This window comes from Paroedura picta, chromosome 11 (genome assembly GCF_049243985.1).
Source record: "Paroedura picta isolate Pp20150507F chromosome 11, Ppicta_v3.0, whole genome shotgun sequence".
NCBI lineage: Eukaryota > Metazoa > Chordata > Lepidosauria > Squamata > Gekkonidae > Paroedura > Paroedura picta.
This window is the reverse complement of record NC_135379.1, coordinates 3,785,078-3,807,302: the sequence shown is the minus strand read 5'-3', so window position 1 is coordinate 3,807,302 and position 22,225 is coordinate 3,785,078. Positions and strand designations below refer to the sequence as shown.

Sequence of the window (22,225 nt, the reverse complement as noted above, 5' to 3'; positions counted from 1 at the left end):
AAACTGTGACTTCGTTCTCTAACAAAGAAAACATTCAGGTTCATTTTCGGCTGCTGTCTGCAACATCTAAGATCAACGCTACCGCCACCACCGAAAACATCACGGGACTAGAACGGCTACGGCTACTGCGGAGCTCGCTGGGGGGGGGGGGCAGCGCTACGTCTACGACAACTCACAGGGCACAGAAATGTTTTACGCCCCCCCTCCCCTCCCAATATCACATATGCCGGTGCAAGCTTTACAAGCGCTCCATGGGAACAGCAGAGTGTCATTCGGTTGAGACCACTTTGGATCCTTTTAGAAAGTCTGACCTGGCCATATGAGCAGGGTGATCTGCCATTGCTTTGCAGCCAGCCTGGAGCGACCACCTTATGCAATAAGCTATTTATTCCCATCCTTTCCTGCCCCTCTAAACCATGGTAACCAGAAAGCCTTTCAAGGCTGGAATCGCAGGCAAAGAGAGGGAAGTTGCGTTTGCAGACAGGCCCATATGTGATATCGTCACCATGGAAACACTTACCCACACACCAGCAGGCAAAAGTACACACTGCCAGTGAAAGAAGCAGAAGAAGAAGGAAGGGGGGGGGGGAGGAAGATTAAGATAATTATTTTCTCCGTAATTGGATCCTAACCGTAAAGAGGTCCTTGAAGGACACTTCAGGCAATGAGAGAAAAAAGAGAAAGAGAGACAGAGACAGAGACAGAGAGAGAGAGAGAAAGAGAGACAGAGAGAGAGAAAGAGAGACAGAGACAGAGAGAGAAAGAGACAGAGACAGAGAGACAGAGAGAGAGAGAGACAGAGACAGAGAGAGAAAGAGAGACAGAGTGAGAGACAGAGAGAGAGACAGAGACAGAGAGAAAGAGAGACAGAGAGAGAGACAGAGAGAGAGAGACAGAGAGAGACAGAGAGAAAGAGAGCTACCTAAATTAGAGAGAAACGATTTCTATGCATTGACCTGCTCCCAGGACCCTCCAGGATTTTCCGACTCTGGACATGTGCTTTAAAATTCTGATGACTGATTCTGTAACATGATCTTGACTCGGTTCGGATACAAAGGTAAGACATAGTTCATCTCTACGTGAACGAGAATGCGGAGGGGGGGGGCTTAGAGTAATGTGCTCCCTTCCCTCCGCTTAAGCCTGGTTATCTAGTCAGAGTTTTCCTGTGACTACAGTTTGCAAACTAAGATGGCTGGAGTCCACGATTCCGTTCTACTCACAGAGGTGCTTTCCCCTGATGGAAAAGCAGTCTTCTCCTGTTGCAAGGAACAGGGTGGAAAGCTCCCATGCTGGTGGAACGTGTCTTCCGCTAAGAGGATGAATACATGTGATCCAACCCTCCAGGAAGAAGAAGAGTTGGGTTTTTATACCTTGCTTTTAACTATAAACATCTTCTCCCCACAGGAGGCACCCTGGGGGGCGGGTGGGGCTGAGAGAGCTCTGAGAGAACTGGGACTGGCCCAAGGTCACCCAGCGGGCTGCATGTGGAGGAATGGGGAATCAAACGTGGCTCTTTAGATTAAAGCCCTCCACTCTTAAACACCAGCCCATGCTGGCTCCTCCATGGTTTATACTTTCCCTGCAAACCAGGATTCCAAACTGAGAACAAACCGTGGTTTGGAATCTGGGCTTGTAGTGGGAACGCAAACTGCATCTTGCTGGCTCAGCTATAAAAGGCAAACTGCGATTTGCTGTGAGCCTCTAAAGAAGTTAGTTTGTAGGCTCGGCACGAGGGAGGAAGAGAAGAAGGGAGCACGTGAGCCCAGAGATCTCCCAGGCTAGTTGAGATGGTGGCTGCTCCAAGCCAACCCCTCCACACTGCTAAGTAACAATGGCAGGACCAGCCAATCCAAATCCCTGAAGGCATAAGCTTGCTCTAGTCCAGGGGTAGTCAACCTGTGGTCCTCCAGATGTCCATGGACTACAATTCCCATGAGCCCCTGCCAGCATTCGCTGGCAGGGGCTCATGGGAATTGTAGTCCATGGGACATCTGGAGGACCACAGGTTGACTGCCCCTGCTCTAGTCAACCTTGGGACACCTAAAGAGAAGCACACCTAGCAAGACAAAGGGAGACGCTCAACAGCCTTACCTTTGCCAAACTGGCCGTGAAGAGAACACATTCATAGAGCTCTCCCATCCTCTGGAGGAACTCGTCCACATGTGGTCGCTTTAATACATAAACCTAGGAGGGGAGGACAGAGAAGGCAGACAGGTGAGTCGGAGCGAAAGCAAAGTGAGCAGCACTGAGGAAGCATCGCAATTTGAGAGTGCGGCAATATCCGGGACTGACAAGCTGGGTCCCAGAAGATACTTGAGAATACCTGAGAGGTTACCTTGGATATAGTACACTTAAAATTTCCTGCAAGGTGGATGGAAGGAACACGACTGACAGTAGCATGGATCAAAAATCAGATCAAGTACAGGCGTCACATCCTAGTTTCAAAATTAATCTTCTGCGAGAAGCCGTTGCTAGGTCCACGCCATAAAAGGTGCCAGAATAGTTTGCAGAGATCACACAAAACCTGCTCATATTCAGCAATGGCTCTCTCAGCTCTCTCTCTCTCTCTCTCTCTCCCTGTCCCACTATGTTGTTTTAACACTTCCGTAATCCATCCCCCCCTCTTCAGTTACCACATTTTGCACATTTACCATGTGCTTTCTTCGCCACCCCTCCCTCCCTGCTGCAAAGACTTCCCACTCACACACAGAAGTTATAATTGCTATGAAGATGGACATCCCTACGGTGGACTTTGCATCTCCAAGGCACATTGTCTGGCAGAACCATTCCATCCGCGCCAATTAGAAGGAGCCCTGCCGACACACACCAGGGGAAGGAAAATTCTTCTGTGGGGCGTGTCCAGAGGAACTTCCTGGGAAATGATTTCCTTGCACACCACAACTGTGAATGTATCCATCATTTTTGGAATACATTTTCAGATTCAACAGTGTGGAGGTATAAGATTAACCGAATCCTCTAAAACAGCAAAGCGTCTTTGAGCATCTTCCTGGCTTCTAATATAAGAACTGCAGGATGCTGACACCAGCGTTCCCTCTTCATTCATTCATTCATTCATTCATTCATTCATTCATTCATTCATTCATTCATTCATTCATCCATCCATCCATCCATCCATCCATCCATCCATCCATCCATCCATCCACCCACCCACCCACCCACCCACCCATCCATCCATCCATCCATCCATCCATCCATCCATCCATTTGTTGCCCGCCACTCTCATTTCTGGCTCGTGGCGGGTTACAGATTCATCCAAAATTAAAACCCCATTAAAACCCATCCAGATGAACAATATTCATAGCTCCAACAATAAAACCGTAACGAAGACCCCTCTGACCCCACCAGAACTAAAGTAGGAGCAGGAGATCGCAGCAGTGATATTCTGCTCAGGAGGTGAACTGTCCTGCTCAGTAGGGGAAAATATCTGAGGGAACACTGGGCCTTCCTATCAAGTTTCATCCTTAGGTAATATAGATGCTGGTGGAAAAAAATGCACGTATTTGTCTTCACTTGCGCAATTGCTCCAATGGATGTTCCAGATGGTGTTACAACTGCAAAGGCAAATTCAGCGTATCACAATGCATACAATTAGAGCAACATTTATTCTCATGCTTGGTCCCAAAATGTAACTTCCCTCTGGGGAGAAAAAGTTGTGAGAATCAGATTGTTGCATAAGATATATGTGAAAACATCAAGCCTTTAAATGCTGCATTTTCTTTTTTAGAATTTCCGTTTTTAAATTTTTTAAAAAAATTTAACGTCAGATTACTTTATGTCAAGTTAAATATCTTAATGGGATGAAAACTGTTGGTTTTTAAAGCTTTGAAATCATCCCAAAAATACTGGAGGTATTGCAATCCAGCGCTGGAGCATTATGCTTGCTGTCTGTGGCCATACTGGCCAAACACTGGCAGGGGCTCATGGGAATTGCAGTCCATGGACACCTGGAGGACCACAGGTTGACTACCCCTGCTGTACAGAGCGTGGCTCACTAGGGAAGCATGCACCCTGTGCCCGGCCTCCTGGATGTTCATGTCTTCATGTCCTTTAAATTTTGCCAGTCGATGATTACTTCCGTAATCGATTTCCGTTGCGTATCTTAAAGGTTTACCCTATGGCTGCCACATAAGATGTTTTCACATAAAAAATTACAAGCCTTATTACTTGTTACCCTGATTCCCAAAGCCGAGAGCCCTCTTGCTATAAGGAAGAGAAAACGGGTCAACCTTCGAGTCTTCAGCAGTCCCAGTCGCTGTGCGGTGGCTACCTCCCAGTGCAAGTAATTAAGGATAGGCCATTAAGAATGCACACAGCCTATCCTGGATTACTTGAACTAGGTCACAGCCTCTTCCAGTGCTGCTCGGGTAAGGGTCCTTCAAAAGAACATGTGGAAAATGCTGCCATGCATTAAGGTCATGCCCTTGGATGCTACTCATCCATCTCCTCCTGCATTTTCTGAGAACGAGAGGCTACATGTGGACCCTTCCATTTAAACACACAGCCCTCAATACTTTCCAAAGGACTGTGGCTGTCCAATATGAAGCCATATATGGCTGGATATTGCTCACAGCCGCACGGTTACATAATACCCACAATGCTGTCAGAACAAAGCATGGCATTTCCCCCTCCCGTCATCCTGAGCACAAAATAATTGCACATTCCAGAAATTATAGTCTACTCAGGCATTAATTGGATGGTACCATTGTCGATGGGTTAAGCCGTGTAACGCTTGTGCGTGTGCACAGGACATAGCATTCCATCCTGAGTGGGCTTGCTGGGCAGGCGGGAAGAGAAAATGAAGTTTTGGGGCAGAAAGAGCTTGAATATGCAGATTGCTCCTGACAGCGTCTCTCTGCGTGACAATTTAAGAAAACCGAGACTGTCTCCGACAGAGGGCGAAACGGAAACATCATGAAGCACTGCTGCCATGGAAGTCTTCAGAGAATGAAGGTGATGTGCTAATTGTAAAGAAGGCCCCTCCCTTCATACTGGTCTTTCCCAGGCTCGCTTCCTCTTTTCTCTTACACCTTTCTCTTTACACCTCTTTGAGAGCCAGCAAGGTGTTGTCATTAATTGTTGTTATTCTCAGAATTTTAGACCGCCTCTCTCCCAAACTGGGCTTGAGGTGGTTGACAACTTAATTAAGAATACATAAACAACGCACTTTATTCAATTTAAAATTAAGCCGACTCTCTAACGGGCAGCTGATCTATCTAGCTAACTACCCCCCTCTCCCAATATTCCACCGTTATTTATCTCCCCTGCCCCATCGACTATGGCAGAGGGGCAGCCTCTCATCTGGAGAACTGGGCTTGACTCCCCACTCCTCTGTATGCAGCCATCTGAGTGACCTTGGGCTAGTCATACTTCTCTTAGAGCATGCTTTCTCAGCCAGGGTTTTGTGAAACCCTGAGATTTCTTGGTGTCCCTGGAAGGGTTTCTAAACTGGGTGGGAGTTAATTCATTTTTAATATATTTTAAATTTTTTAAAACATTTATCAGGTGATATGACCATATAGAAGAGTGCCTTGTGGCGTAGGGTGGTAATGCAGCCAACATGCTGTCTGAAGCTCTGACCGTGAGGCTGGGAGTTCGATCCTAGCAGCTGGCTCAAGGTTGACTCAGCCTTCCATCCTTCCGAGGTCGGTAAAATGAGTACCCAGCTTGCTGGGGGGTAAACGGTAACGACCGGGGAAGGCACTGGCAAACCACCCCGTATTGAGTCTGCCATGAAAACGCTGGAGGGCGTCACCCCAAGGGTCAGACTTGACTCGGTGCTTGCACAGGGGATACCTTCACCTTTATGACCATATACGGTCATGTTGACCCGCCAGACCAGAATGACCAATAACAGGGACAGAGGGCAGGAAGGGAAGGTGCCCCTGGTGGGTGTGTACACAGCTCTGCTTCCCAACCATATTCTGCATGATCCTGCCACTTCTGGGGTTTCTTGAAGCCTGAAGAATGTTTCAGGGGTTTGTCAATGGTTAAAAAGTTGAGTAAGGCTGTCCTAGACCTTGAACATAAGCATACCCCTCTAAGAGTCTGACAAGTAAAATGCATCAATCAACCGTGCAGAAAAATAAAATAAAGAGATATGATCTCAAAAGCAGGCCGCATGAAATAAAGATGAGTGTTCCGCCAAACTGAAATGAGGAATGCAACCTAACTGCACAACCAGGGTTTGCATTTTTGAACGACAGAAATAAATACATTCATAGGCTCAAAGTCAAGATTCTGTTAAGCCACATTTCCTTCAAGCACCAACAAGTTCATTGAAAGGAAGGTCATCATTAATTCAGAATTAGAAAAGCATTTGATGAAGGGAGGACAAAGGAAACAAGTTCATTAAAAGGAACTGAATTTTTAGCATTTGTTTGTGCTGTGAAGCCTGTTTGATTCATGCTTATACCCTAAACCAGGATAGTCAAACTGCAGCCCTCCAGATGTCAATGGACTACAATTACAATGAGCCCCTGCCAGCATTTGCTGGCAGGGGCTCATGGGAATTGTAGTCCATGGACATCAGGAGAGCCGCAGTTTGACTACCCCTGCCCTAAACCATTCTTTCCAGAAGATCTGACTTTTTTGTCTGCCCCAGATGGCAGAGTTAGAGGTTTCAGAAAGCAAAGTCGCAGGAATCAACGACTTCCCAAAATAATCTAACATGGTAGCTGTTGGGAGTTGTCTAGTAGCTGTTCACACACTCCACACTTTGGCACAGAGAAATTCCCATCTTGCTGTGTCCTACCTGTGAAGAGGCCAGCCCAGTCACCAGTGAAACAACAGGGACTACCAGTCCATGGTCACACAACACGGAATACCCACAACAGCCAGTCATATCAATCAGTTGTTGAAGTTCTTAACAAAATTCTTAATGAAGTCACAGAATGAAATGTGTTGTAGCAAGTCAGCTGCTCTTTGGACGCAACCTCAGGGGACGGTCTCAGTCTCCATGCCCTATAGTTGGCTGTCCAAAGGAAATGGTTGGCCACTGTGTGAGACAGGAGGCTGGACTAGATGGACCCCTGGTCTGATCCAGCAGGGTTCTTCTGATGTTCCTACGAAGGCCTCTCTGCCCTGTTGTTGGCCCACCAAAGGAACTGGTTGGCCACTATGTTAGACTGGAGGCTGGACTAGATGGAGCACTGGTCAGGAAAAACAGCTGGCAAATCTTTCTGCACGTAGAACAAGTGAAATATAGGGTGACCATGCTCACCTGATGTATCGTTCCATCAATTTCAACAGGAACTATGAAGTCAGCATTGCTGATTGGCTGGGGGGTGGGGTAAGAAAAAATAAGATCATCTTTAGAAAGCAAGCACAATTCATATGACAGCAAGCACAACATAGGAACCAAAGGAATACGCTTGGGAGCACATGGCTAACCCCTCTCAACCAGCCTGCAAAGTCAGGTGTCAACCACCCCCACTTTCAATGGCATGGAAAAACAGTAAATGTAGATTTAAAATAAGTAAGAACAAACTGGCTCAGGGGCCCCTCCCCTTCCCACCCCCTCCAGGCCTATCATTGGCTGTTCTGGGAGGGGGAAACAGGTCAATATGACCATATATGACCATATATCACCCGATAAATGGTTAACACATTTAAAAAATATATTAAAAATTAACTAACCCCCACCCATTTGAGAAACCCATCCAGGGACACCAAGAAATCCCAGGCTTTCACAAAACGCTGGTAGAGAAAGCCTGCTCTAAGAGAACTATGACTAGCCCAAGGTCACTCAGATGGCTGCATACAGAGGAGTGGGGAATCAAGGCCAGTTCTCCAGATGAGAGGAGGCTGCCGCTCTGCCATAGTCGATGGGGCAGGGGAGATAAATGATGGCTGGAATATTGGGAGAGGGGGGTAGTTAGCTAGATAAATCAGTTGCCCGTTAAAGCTTACAGAGTAATATATACATACCTTAAATGAACTGTGCACTAGTGTTTCGTCTAGATCAATGACCACACATTTCTTTCCGTAATCTGATATTGTCATTTCAGGTAGGAGGTATTTAGCTGGTGGCTTCAAATAGAAAAAAACAGGAACATCGTGAGAAGCACAACCTCACTAGGCCCCCTGCAGTCGTAATCAGCAATAAACAACAACAGAAACAGGATCCCGAAGAGTTTTAGAATGCTGTTTTAATTTGGGTTTTAATGGGGGATATTAATGTTTATTATGTTATGGATTTGTATTGTGAAAATGTAAACCGCCGAAAGCCAGTTCACTGACAGCGGCTGTCGTATAAGTCCAGTTATTATAAATAATAAATATAAATTGCAAGAAGTCACTCTGTGGTGAGCAGCCTTCTGCACTAACCCCCAAATCTCAGGAGACGGTGGTCAGAGAGATTAGTTGTAATCATTATTATTATTTGTTTAACTTATATGCTGCTGCTCCTAGACTGGCTAGCCCACAGCGGCTTACAAGTTTCAAGTAATGCCTGCTGAGGCTTACAAGTTACATTTCTTTTTTAAAAAGAAAAAGTCAGATAAACATTACTTCAGGCTTTCCCATTAGGGAACCCAAATCCTCCCTTGTACAAAATGTTAAGTGAGCTGGGGACCAAGAATTCTTACACACACCTCTTCTCCACAAGAAGGACAACCCATAACAACCCATTCTGTTGGATCATGCACCTACGGAGAGGCCTTGTGGCTAGCTGTCAAAAATAAGGCACTGCCAGCAGCGTTTGCGCTGGGGTTGCCGCACGTGCGCAGGCCCCCGGGCCGCCCTCTTCGCCCACTACGCCGCAGCGGTCCGCAGCAAGCGGAAGCTTGCGGACCGCTGGACTAGGTGGACCCTCACTGGTCTGATCCAACAGGGCTCTTGTGATGTTCTCTAAGCCCTGTTGTTGGCCTCTGTGTGAGACGGGATGCTGGACTAGATGGACCACTGGTCTGATCCAGCAGGGCTCTTCTGATATTCTTATCAGGGGGAAGGCCTCGGCCTCTATGCTTTGTTATTGGTCCTCCAGAAGAACTGGTTGGCCATTGTGTGAGTCAGAATACTGGACTACATGGACCACTGGTCTGATCCAGCAGGGTTTGTCTCATGTTCTTAACATATCCATCAGATTCAACACCAAAAACCTGTGAGTACAGAATTTAAAAAGAATACATACACTTGGAATGGGAATGACCTGCATCTGGTCACCCTAGAAGAAAAAAGGGGGGGAAAGACACAGTAAGACTAGCATACTTTGAAAGAACAGAACTCAAAAAGGGATTCAATCATCACATTTGGAACTCAAAGCAATCCAACAGAAAAACACAAAAAGATAAGAAACCAGTTAAGTAAAGAGAAGACTCAGTACTATGGCAACCAAAATCAGTAAGTACCATAAAACCATACAATAGCTTTCCAAGGAACAATGAGAGCTGGTAGATGCCTTGCTGGTAATGCCTATATTTTCAATGGCTAGTCCTTGACAGCAATTGTGCCGTGCGAGGAATGAAAAAGAGAGAGAGAGCGGTTTAGGTTGCTGCCACACAGGTGCTTAGCAATTGCTGTGCACAAAACCCCGGGTCTAATGATTACAAATTTGCATTCCGTGTAACTGGAAGGCTTCAGATGCAGTCCTTCCCCAAATAATACGCTTGCTTCTCACATGTTAAAAACACCGTCAGTGTTCCATCTGTTCGAGAAGACCACAGCGTTAAACATGACCTATTAGATCAGGGGTAGTCAAACTGCGGCCCTCCAGATGTCCGTGGACTACAATTCCCAGGAGCCCCTGCCAGCGAACGCTGGCAGGGGCTCCTGGGAATTGTAGTCCACGGACATCTGGAGGGCCGCAGTTTGACTACCCCTGTATTAGATGCTGCAGACACCAGGGGAACCAGCAAATCTGAGTTGCCGACTGTACCACCGGGGGGGGTGGGGGGGGGGTGGGACCACCCCAAAAGTACAGATCACGGTAATCATCCGGCCAGTATAGCTCAGTGTATCTAGTAATCCCATGCCATGCCTGGTAGGCTGGGCCTACATACAGCATGGCACAGTCTTCCTTGACATGCTGAATAATGCAAGTTATTTTTAGCCCTTGTAAAATGCTTCAAGCTCGCCTCGATGATGGCCAGTCATCCTGATTCCAGAGATCTGGCGGAAAAGGCTGAGGTTATTCAGAAGGAAAGAAACAAGATGCTAGGCAAGCTCAATTGTGGCTACAGCTTCATTTGTCCCAAGGCTTAGTAAATGTGGCTCCTTCACGCGTCATGAAATCTATTTTACAGCCGTCTGTCACCTCCAAGTCCTTCAGCCTATGCAAAACATATTCCCAGCCATGTCAGTTTGAGTGAGTTAATGAATTTCAGAGTGACTGACTCTACCGCTGGAAAAACCAGAACCTCACTGGACTCACCCTTCAGTTCCCTTCAATTCGTTTCTCTGCCTAGTTAGTGTCATTCTTTAAAGCAATCTGAACGACGCAAGACCAAATGTGCTTTTACGCTTGACTGTAATTCCAAAACGAAGTTTGAGTCCAGTGCCACCTTTATGGCCAAGCTGTCATGTGCGTTGCACACTTTGTCAGATGCAATGGAATGGGAGTTACAAGACCACGTATATTGGTAGAGAGTCAGCCATGGATTAGTACACAGCATAATGAAGAGGTTTAAGGGCCTTACAGAAATAACAAGCTGAGTTGGTCAGGTTATCGTTTGTTTAGGTTCAACGCAGGGGAAAACATAGTAAAGGAAATAAAAATGTGAAACTCCCATTTCATTGTCTGAAGAAGTGTGCCAGGCACATGAAAGCTTACACCTTCAATAAAACTTTGCTGGTTTTAATGGTGTTGCTGGAGTCAAACTTTGTTCTTTAGCACTATTAATTATGCGTTATTAGTGTTAATTACTTCAAGAGTACTTTAATTGTTATTTCTCTCTTAAAAGAGAGGGAATATGAAGAAACTTGCTGGAATTTTCAAGCAAAATGGCAACATGAGCTACTTGGAGGATTTGGATATCAAGTGTCTTAATCTCCCCTCTGAACTCTTAATCCAAATTTCTCCAGTAATGACCCTAAACTTTAATTTGACTTTATCCTAATTAAACACAGTTGAGTCCATTTTATCCTCAGTCGCAGAAAAAGTTAATCTCTTCTGTGTTTGCTAAATCTTTTACACATTCATTGAACCACCTGCCCTGGGATTATATTTGTGTTAATTTACTTTTAAGGAATCCAGGAGATTTATTTCCAAATTATTCTCATATAGAAACTATTGTTAATTCCCATCTTTTATACTGAAAAGACATTTTTACCTAAGTAGTGACCCCCCCCAATTTCCCCCCCTGGGTTGGGCCGAATTACCTGAATCATTGGTTCGGCATACTGATTTGTATTTGGTGAGGTTTGGGGTATCCAAATCGATCTGGTTTCAATGGAGCCAGTAAAGTCTATGAGAAATTGACCCTGTCTATTCAGTGCTCTGATGGGGGTGGGGGTGTGGAGGTTGAAGCACCATATTTGCTTCATAGCTGCTGGAGCCTCTCCTGAAAAGGACTCTCACATTTCAAAAAGATTTGGCTGGGGGTCTATGGGCACCCAAAGGGGGGTGCCCTGACCCTCCATTGTTTCCGTGTGTGTGTGTGTGTGTGTGTGTGTGTGTGTGCGGGCAAGGCAATACAAGCCCAGCAGAATGCCCCAGAGAATCTCTACAGTAAAACTGAAAGGGGGTGTTTGTTTTTGCAAGACCAGCCCAGCAGAACCAGTGCCCCTGTGGAAATGCCAACCCCACAACACTTAGGGCTGATCCTGCGTTGAGCAGGGGGTTAGAATAGATGGCCTCTATGGACCCTTCCAACTCTATGATTCTAACACTGAGTTCACATCAGAGTATTTCCTTAGTGGAAACTGAGGGGGAGGAGGGGGTGTTTCTACAGGGGCAGCAGAGCCAGTGCAATGTACTAGAACCCGGCAGTAGAACCCAGGGCTACCCCAACAGTGCACAATCGCAGGACGCAGAGGCAACCTGCTCATGCCCAGCAGTGGAAACACGGTGCCCTTACCCTACCCTGCAAAACGTTAGAGTTTAAATCACTCTGGGCATTTGGCACACAAGCAGGTTAAAGGAAAACTGGAGAAAAGAGCTGCCGGGGATGCACTGTAGCCCAGATCCATAATTGGACAGCTGCCTGGTTGCATGTGCTGAGTAAGATCGGGCATGACCTCACCACAGCAGAAAGAAGACTCTAGTGCCCCATTAGACAGAGGGAACAGCTATATCCTGCGGCTCCCTTCGCTCTGTTACCTGGCCAGGCTAGGGGAGGGGAGAGAGAAAATGGGTAACATCACATACAGGATGTGGCCACAGTCACTCCTGTTTTAATAACAACTGCACTGTTGTCATGTAACAAGGTGTACGTCAGGGGTGGCCAAACTGAGGCTCTCCAGATGTCCATGGACTACAATTCCCATGAGCCCCTGCTGTCAGGAGCTTATGGGAATCGTAGTCCATGGACATCTGGAGAGCCACAGTTTGGCCACCCCTGGTGTTATGTGGAGCTATGTTTGAAAGGTGGTTGCAAACTGCAAAATGGTTGCAGCTGGGAACAGCCCCTCATAGAATAATTGTGCCTAGAAACTAACTGGGAACTAACTGGTTTAACATGCTGGTTTGGGCTAACTGTCCCACCACCAGGCTATCTTCCACTGCTGCCTGCTTTTATACGAAGAAGAGTTGGCCGCTGTAGCCACCTGTTTTCAAAGCAGCTTACTGTCGCTTTCCTTTCCTTCCCCCCAAAACAGACACCTTGTTGTGGCAGTACTGATCTGATGGAACTCTCTCCCCAGGTAAATTCACCTTGTCCTCATTGCTGACTTTCAGGTACCAGCTTAAGACTAATCAAGAGAAGTTCTGAAATCTTCATCGTTAGTGCAAGTTATTTCCTGGTTGTTTCAGTCCCTGACAGTTTCGCCCATGACAGTGGCTGGAATCTAAAGAGGCAGGACACAGTAAGACGGGAAAGTGCGGTGGCTTATTCCTTGCGGGGAGGAGGGGGAACGGACAGCATCACATCCCTATCTTATCTGGGATCCTCCCAGAGGCTGGAGTGGTACTAGGAAGTGCTTTTCCTGCGTTTGGGTGGAGTTCACCAGCAAGCCCTCTGTGAAGCCCAGAAATACCCACAACAGCCGGATGACTCCGGCCACGAAAGCTTTAGACAATTCATCTAACAAAAATTCACCTTCTGGAGCCCGCCATTCTCTTCCACCAACGGAGGGAGGGCGCTGATGCTGTTGGGAGACGGCGACTCGACATTGTAGTCCCGAAAGCAGCAGAACAAAGTGCTGAAGATACTTCGACTCCTTTGCTTCTTCAAACTGAGATTACATTGAGACACTGTAAAAAGAGGGGGGGGAAAGCAACAGTGGGGTCAGGCGAAAGTGTTCATTAGTCCAGCGATCAAATCTTATGTATTTATATTTATATTATATGCCACCCCTCCCTTGTGGCTCAGGGCGGTTTCCAGAAAACGTTAGATGAGTAACAGTACAAGGAAGTTTGATAACTGTATCAACGGTGTCTTCTCGGTCCTGGCCCCCACCTGGTGGAACGAGCTCCCGGAGGAGATCAGGGCCCTGACGGAGCTAAAACAGTTCCGCAGGGCCTGCAAAAGGGAGCTCTTCCGCCAGGAATTTGGTTGAGACCAAGCGACCAACAACATCTACCTCGGGGTAGTCAAACTGCGGCCCTCCAGATGTCCATGGACTATAATTCCCAGGAGCCCCTGCCAGCGAATGCTGGCAGGGGCTTCTGGGAATTGTAGTCCATGGACATCTGGAGGGCCGCAGTTTGACTACCCCTGATCTACATCCTACTCCCTCCCTCCTAAAAACCCACCCATATGTTCTGCTCTGAACCTGTTCACATTGTTACTGTTTGCACCTGAGTTACAGTTTAATGTTAATATTATCACTGTTGTATGAAAGTTGTTATGTAAACTAAGCTCTATGTGCTGTGAGCCTCAGGGGAGGGCGGTATATAAATACAAACAAATAAAACAAAACAAATAAAATAAACAGTCATAACATCATCAATCATAACATAGCAGAGCATGTTCAGATCTGATAGAGTGGGTTTATCTGGATAAGAGGGGTTTTCTGAGGCCCAATAGAAGTTACCACTGGCCCTCGACCAAATGCCTGGCGGAAGAGCTCTATTTTGCAAGCTCTGAGGAACTGTGCTAGCTCGGACAGGGCCCAGATGCGGTTCACACACAGTCAATGAGATCAACAGGATGGGGCAGCCCATAAATAATGAGACAGGATTTGAATTGTCGAACCAACCAGAAACATAAAAACAGGACTGAAGCAAAAGCAAGCGTGGTGCATTAAATGAAGCAAAATTAAAGCAGGATCCAGCTAACAGACTGCAGTCCCTAATAATCCACCCCGGTAACTTTGTGAATCATTTAGTGCTGTGCAACCCTATGGCCTGTGTACAAAAGCCCTCCTGAACAATTCAGTTTCACAGAGTTTGCAGACCTCTGAGGGCAGACCATCCCGACTGTGTCCAGATAACACAACTCACAATTTCATAATCAACGTGCTACAAGTTAGGATTCCTGGCTGCATTTGGCCTTTTTTTTGCCAGCAAGTCAGTGGAGTGGTTTTAAATTTAATCTGGGAGTGGTTTTTGTACCTTCCGACAGCCCACACTGCAGTGTTTGGTTAAGGGGAAGTACAGCCCAAAGGACCGTACGTAACTGAACTTGCTAAGCCAAATGGACTCATACAAGTATCCAGACTTTGTACAGTGCCTGGTATAGGGACAGATTATTTTATGTTGATACACCAAATCATAAAATTTCACACACACCCCTACAGCATCACAACAGTTTTCTGAAAACCTTTGATAGAGGATGGATCAAAGTTGTTCTCTCTTGCCCCGGAGGGACAGACCAGAACCAATGGGATGAAATTCATTCAAAAGAAATTCTGTCTAAACATCCGGAAGAAGTTCCTGACAGTCAGGGAGGTTCCTCAGTGGAACAGGCTTCCTTGGGAGGTGGTGGGTTCTCCATCTTTGGAGATTTTTAAACAGAGGCTGGATAGTCAACTGACAGAGAGGCTGATTCTGTGAAGGTTCAAGGGGGTGGCAGGTTAGCATGGATGAGTGATAGGGTTAGAATTATGGAATAATACAGTTGGAAGGGAACTCCTGGGTCATCTAGTCCAACCCCCTGCACTATGCAGGACATTGTCATGCAGGAGGTTGGACTAGATGACCCAGGAGGACTCTTCCAACTCTATTATTCTATGATTCTAACCCAGACAAAACCAACCGTGGTTCGGTCTCCCACTGCCACAAATGCAGCTCCTGTCACAAAGAATCACACAGAAGCTAAGGCGGGTTTTTAAAAACCCAGGGAAGGAAAAGATGCAATCTGATGGATCAGACTCCTAGACATTCTGAAACGGTTCATGACTGGAATAGTCCATGGGAAAGAAAAAGTAAATATAGAGAGGGGAAGTGATTTGCTATTTCCAAAATAACAGATATTTATTGATATATATGGTAATACACACAGTCAACTTGCTGACTCACTGAAGGCCTGTGATCAACTTTTCCATGGAGCACATTCCAAGGCGGTTCTATTTCACACTCCCCACCAAACAATCTTCTTTTCTACCTCGGGGGAAAAAAGGAGTCTTTTCAGACCAGATCATGAGTTAGATCAGGAGTCTCTAATTGTGGGCCCTGAACTGGATAACCCACAGGCTAGTCTGATCTTGTCAGACCTTACAAGTTAAACAGGATCGGCCCTGGCTAGTATTTCATAGAATCCTAGAGTTGGAAAGGGCCGCAGAGGTCCTGACTCTGGGTCCTCTCCTCTGCTGCCAACAGGAGCCTTTCCCTGCCCTCCTCCAAGTGACCACCTTTCAGATACTTCAAGAGAGCCATCTTGTCCCCCCTCAACCTCCTCTTCTCCAGGCTGAATATTCCCAAGTTTCTCACAGCCTTTCCTCACAGGGCTTGGTCCCCAGGCCCCGGATCATCCTCCTTGCTCTCCTCTGCACACTCTCTCACATAGGGATGTGCCTTTCTGACCTCATCAGGGCCACAAAGGTAGCTAACAAATTAAAACATATCTAGTAAAAATCAGACTTCAAAAACAGAAAAAAAGAAAAAAAACAGCCAAAACTACACGTCATTAAAACAATCAAAACTAGAGCTAAAATATTAAACATAAAAACAACTATTAAAATTTTGGGCAGGAAGGAGGCCTCCATGGGCAATCACCTAAAGGACACAAAGAAAATTCTCCACCCATCTAGTACTAATTGGGTCACCCAAATACTTGAGAATTACGGGTCTCACACTTCAATTTCTGCTGTGCACATGGACGTGCCAGTTTTTATTCTACCAGGTTTCATACTCCAATAAAAAGTAGTTTCCATTGAAAAGTGAGCGTGTGTATTTCACAGTTTCCAAGTTATGCTTTTTAAATAAACTTTTGGAAAGGACACAGAAAACGCATGGCTATGAACAGTGGCAAGCCATGATATTTTATCAAAATCAGTATTACAGCTTTGGTCCTAACAGAAGCATCATACAGTTTGCACACTCTAAACTGGAATGCGGGTTTTGTTTTAATTAAAAAGCATTGTAAATTTCTAGGAGTGGAAGGGTGTCTCCTTTCAGGATATGCTGCTTCTAGTGGCAATGGCAGATAACTTGGCTGGCTGGGAGACCAATGCAGGAAGTTCACTGCAGCCCGTCTACTTCCTGCTTTCTCACGGACTTCACGGCTGATAAGCTTCATGGAGTCGTATCTTCTAGGAGAGGGGAACAGGTAGGAAGGTTTGCTTGGGTAACCAATAGCAATCACCCCATCTTGTTTCCTGTGGCTTGTCCTCTCTGGAACCAATTCCTTGGTAATATAATAAAACAAACAAGAACCGTACACGGGTTGACCTGACAGTCAGCTCAAAAGGTGACGCGTGTTCTTTTGCTAGGCCTAAGCAGATAGGGGCCGGGGAGAGAGATGGAGGTTAACTGGGATGTTGTAAAGTACCAGGAGGAATTAAAAGAATCAGGCAAGAGCTGCCAGTTCCATGCCTACTCAGTAGAGGAAGACAGAAGCAGAGTCCACATCCGGAGTCACTGAGGCTAAAATAGTTACTACTCTGAGGAACACTGCTCTACAAAGGCCGTAAAGTCAACTGAACATAGCCTTCGCAAGCCTAGAAAATGTCAGTTAAAATTTTTCGTGCTGCAGCTATCGTCCTGCCAATGGCTTAAAAATAGCATGGAAGCAGAATCAGGAGCACAGGGAACTCTGCTGTACATAGTGCCGTACCTCCAGTGTGCAGTCATGTCCAGAAGTTTGCCTTGGCATCAGAAAATAAATATTTACTGATGCAGCTGTAAGCAACTAGAATAGATCTCTTGAGACTCTCTAATAGTCATCATAGAGCCAGTGTGGTCCTCCAGATGTTCATGGACTACAATTCCCATGAGCCCCTGCCAGCTGGCAGGGGCTCATGGGAATTGTAGTCCATGAACATCTGGAGGACCACAGGTTGACTACCCCTGCCATACAGTACCCAAAGCGAAAAGTCATGACTTAAGATTCATACACTTGGAAGGGGTTCTACAGCCATCTAGACCAACCTCCTGATCAGCCTCAAGCATCCAGTTGCTGCTTGAAGACCACCAGAGAGGGGGGAGCTCGCCAACTCCTGAGGCAGCCCATTCCACTGAAGAACTACCCTTATGGTAAACAAATTTTTCCTAATATCCAGCCGGTACCTTTCTGCCCCCAATTTAAACACATTCTTACGAGTCCTCGCCTCTACTGCCAACGGGACCAGCTCCCTGCCCCTCCTTTAAATAAAGCCTTTCGAATCGTTTCAGGTAGGTAATCGTGTTGGTCTGAAGCAACAGTATAAAGTCCGGGCCCAGCAGCACATTTAGGGTCAACCAGGCTTTATTGGTTTGAATGCACATTTCTTCAGATACACTGAAACGGAAGTTACCTGTTCATACAAGTAGGCAGAAGGTGAGCAGCAAATGAGCATACAGAACAATCCCCCCTCTCCCCCAGGCTGAACATCCCCATGTCCCTCAGGCTTTCCTGGAACGTCTTCCTTCGGAGGTGGGTTTCCATGCGCCATCCGTGAGCCAGATTTATCTTCCACATTAACGTTTGCCTCCAGTCAGCAAGGAAGAAACACCACTCGGATTTGTGCTATTCTGCACCAATCATTAATGCTAATTTAATCTGCGCTGGCACAGAGTTTAGTTTTTCCTATCCCAGGTACACAATAGCAAGATGGAGGTTGAGAGGAATTTAATTTCCGAGGGTCCAAGTTGACAGTATATGAAACAGCTACACAATGGGGGTGGGGGGGACCCTAATTATTCCATACACTGTAGAGTAAAAAAAATAATAATAAAGAAAAGCAGCTGAGCACTTAAAAGATTCACTTATTACAGCTCTTGGCTGAAGCTTCCAAATAGAAGTCCTTGGTAAGCACTACAATCCTTTTCCCTTCTGTCTTCTTTCCAAATGACATTTTGCTACCACTCCATAAACAACTCGCTCCACTCTTGAGCTACCGGAGAGACTCTCTGTTTAAGCAAGGAAATAATTTCTAAAGCTGATCACAGCCCCACATCCCCACACGGCAAAAGCAACATTTCTTCCAAGCATGTGTTACAGGGCATGAAAACAAGATTTAGCGCATAGGAGCTTGGTGACTAATCATAGAAGATATAACCTTGGAACGAATTTATAGAGATTTGCATCAATGTGAACAAACAGCAGGATATTTATTTATGGCCAAGGTCCAATAAAATCAAAATGTACAAGAAATAAACAACAAATATTTCAAGGGGGTGACGCAGGCAAAAGGAGAGGCGCACTGTCAACTTCAAGCGTGCTGCACATGTATGGGCAGGTAACGTAACCGCAAGTCCCAATGACTAACTACTTTCTGTGTCCTCACCCTGTTCTTTAAACCAGGGGTAGTCAACCTGTGGTCCTCCAGATGTCCATGGACTACAATTCCCATCAGCATTTGCTGGCAGGGGCTTATGGGAATTGTAGTCCATGGACATCTGGAGGACCACAGGTTGACTACCCCTGCTTTAAACCCAGTATCAAAACAGCAGAACACGAGGAGTCCACTGTAAGGAATTGCTAAGGGGAAAGCCAATATGTTGAGTCAATGACAAGATCATATAGGATAGATGCGAGGAGTAAGGAGCCCGACCAGGAAAACAGTAGAAGCAAGTAATAAGTACTGCATTTGTTGCTGCATGTCCTTTATTTCAACAAGCCTACAACTGCAGACCCCGGCTCTGTAGGGGAGGGGGAGACCAAGGACAGGTAGACGAGCTTCACCAAGGCCTATCGAATTCAAGCCCTGACCTGGGTCACCGGAGCTAGCCTGTTCTCGTCAAATCTGAGAAGCCAAGCAGGGTCAGTTCTGGCTAGCATTTGGGTGGGAGGAATAATTCATTATTATTATTATTATTATTATTATTATTATTATTATTATTCAATTTCTAACCCACCGCTCCTGAATGGCTCAGGGCGGGTTACAAGGTCTGTATAAAACCCCCAATAAAAGCTTCCCCCTTAAAATACAGACATAAATTACAATCAAGAAAAGAAAATAGATAAGATATGGTGGAAAACCCAGTTCAACTCAACCCCCCCAATATTATCTCCTAGAGGAGGGGGAAAAAGGGGGCAGATGGAACCTGCCATCTATATCATAGCATCTTAATCCTAACCCCGGGGGGGCGGCATGTAGCTCTTTCCTTGGCGCGCCGGCCTCAACCATAGACCTGGTGGAAGAGCTCCATCTTGCAGGCCCTGTGGAACGCCGGAAGGGCGTGACACGGAAGGAGCCAATGGCAAACCACCTGTGTACATTTCATCTTGAAAACCATCATAAGTCAGCTGTGACTTTGTCTGCATGTGTGCGGGAGGGAGTGAATTCAAAGAGGCAATCAACTGGAAGTTTCCTGGCTCACGGGTTCTATACTAAACCACCACAACAGAATCTATAACCTTCTTTGCCTCTGCAAAATGGACACTCTTTGGCAGCTGGGGCTCATGAACTGCATATACATACATGCAAAAAAATAATTCAAAAGCAAAGATACCGCTAGTGGGGCAATTAGGGTTGCCAGCTCTGGGCTGGGAAACACCTGGATATTTCGGGGAACCTGTAGAGGGAGGCATTTGAAGAGGGGAGGGACTTCAGTGAGGAATATAACACCGCAGAATCTACTTTCCAAAGCAGCTGTTTTCTCCAGACCAGGGGTAGTCAAACTGCGGCCCTCCAGATGTCCATGGACCACAATTCCCAGAAGCCCCTGCCACCATTCGCTGGCAGGGGCTTCTGGGAATTGTGGTCCATGGACATCTGGAGGGCCGCAGTTTGACTACCCCTGCTCCAGACGAATTCATCTCTGTTGCCCAAAGATCCACTGTCATCCCAGGAGACCACCAGCTGTCACCTGGAGGCTGGCAACCCTAGGGGAAGCCCCAGGAGTGAGCCCAACTTCTCAGAGCTCTGAAAGGAGTGACTAGAAAGCCAAGTCTATAGACGGGTGGTCACAAAGCTTCCAGAGAATGCAGCCAACCTAGCGGAGAGGAGAACCTAGGATTCTTTTCCAGAGACCCATTTTGGAATATGCCGGCTGTCTTGTTCCTCGCACATGCCCACCGAACACTCTTTCGAACTTCCCTGTTGACACTTCCGTTATGCTACAAGAGCAGCTGCGTGTGGGACGCTGCTGTAAATTCACTCCAAACTCAGTGCTCAGCAAATACTCCAGGAGTTCACGGCTGGAGATTGACATCATGGCGCACATGCTTACCAGGCAATGCATGCTGGGAGAGCCACGCAGAAGCACCCAGTGTAACGAGGTGCTAATGATAGGTTCAGAGTCGCCCAGCCAGTATTTCTAGAGCCCCTGCCTAAGATTAGATTAGAGAGCCAGTTTGGCGTAGTGGTTAGGAGTGCAGACTTCTAATCTGGCATGCCGGGTTCGATTCTGCACTCCCCCACATGCAGCCAGCTGGGTGACCTTGGGCTCGCCACGTCACTGATAAAACTGTTCTGACCGAGCAGTGATATCAGCGCTCTCTCAGCCTCACCCACCCCACAGGGTGTCTGTTGTGGGGAGAGGAATGGGAAGGCGACTGTAAGCCGCTTTGAGCCTCCTTCGGGTAGGGAAAAGCGGCATATAAGAACCAACTCTTCTTCTTCTTCTTCTTCTTCTTCTTCTTCTAGATTCAGGGGAAATCGCCTCTCTGCCATCCACTGGGCTGGAGTCCCGCATGTTTATGCTTGGGGGACTGTTTGTATGCCGTCTTAATTCTTCCACAAGAACCTCAAATGCGGAAGGCGGCGTCCAACTCTACAGGATGAGCAAGCAATCTTTCTTCACTCGAAACCTGACAAGGTTGGCCTGGCATGCAGTATCTCACCTCGGGCATATGCATGCAGAGAATTACCATCCTATACCTGAGCGCTCCAGCTTGTTTTCAGGTCCCTTGCGCTGACCCTGCTAAGGAGAGCTGCATGCATGCCCAGGCCTAACATGTGCATATCACTTACAGTGGACCTTCTCAACCAGGGATTCATGAAACCTGGGCTTTCTCGGCAGCCCTAGAAGGGTTTCCCAAATGAGTGGGAGTTCATTAGCTTCTAGATTTCAAAAAATGTTTAAAACATTTGTATTGGGTGATATGCCCGTATACGGGCCTGTCAACCCACCCACCCCCTGTCATGAACCCCTGACACCCCCTCCCAAAATGGCCAATGATGGGGGCTTCCCGAGCACACTTCGCATGATTGTGCCACTTCTGGGGTTTTTCGAAGCCGGAGGAATGTGTCGGAGGTTTCTCACTGGTAAAAAAGTCAAGAAAAGACCAGCCAAATACAAAGTCTTTTTCATGAGCAACTAGAGCAGGCGCATGGGTGCCTCGCTGGAGTTGATGTTATTTAACTTCTGCACTGAAGTTTTGAAGGGCAACAGAAGGGTGTGCAAATATTCACCACGCAGACAGCATAGCCGAAGTCTGTATAACACTTCAGGAGCCGAGCAAACATATTCTCATCTGGAAGGCAATAAAACCCTTCTGTTTTCAATCAGGACTAGAACACGAGCAGAACATTTTGCAGTTCCAGTTCATCGTCGCAGGGTGTAAACACTGGCTGAGAGGCC

At 46.6% G+C, this 22,225-nt stretch overlaps 1 protein-coding gene across 2 annotated transcripts in view; it reads right to left on the bottom strand.

Annotated features, from left to right (window-relative positions):
• Positions 1-22,225, bottom strand: part of CTDSPL (CTD small phosphatase like) — a 59,731-nt gene that overhangs the window by 10,877 nt on the left and 26,629 nt on the right. The window contains exons 2-7 of one of the 2 annotated variants that reach the window (XM_077303439.1): positions 15,578-15,658; positions 13,215-13,369; positions 9,152-9,184; positions 7,948-8,049; positions 7,241-7,297; positions 2,092-2,184 (exon numbers count right to left, since the gene is read on the bottom strand). In XM_077303439.1, coding sequence (XP_077159554.1) covers positions 2,092-2,184; positions 7,241-7,297; positions 7,948-8,049; positions 9,152-9,184; positions 13,215-13,369; position 15,578 — 441 coding nt within the window. In that variant the 5' untranslated portion in view covers positions 15,579-15,658. The remainder of the gene's footprint in view (positions 1-2,091; positions 2,185-7,240; positions 7,298-7,947; positions 8,050-9,151; positions 9,185-13,214; positions 13,370-15,577; positions 15,659-22,225) is intronic. The other variant, XM_077303438.1, reaches the window with a different exon arrangement.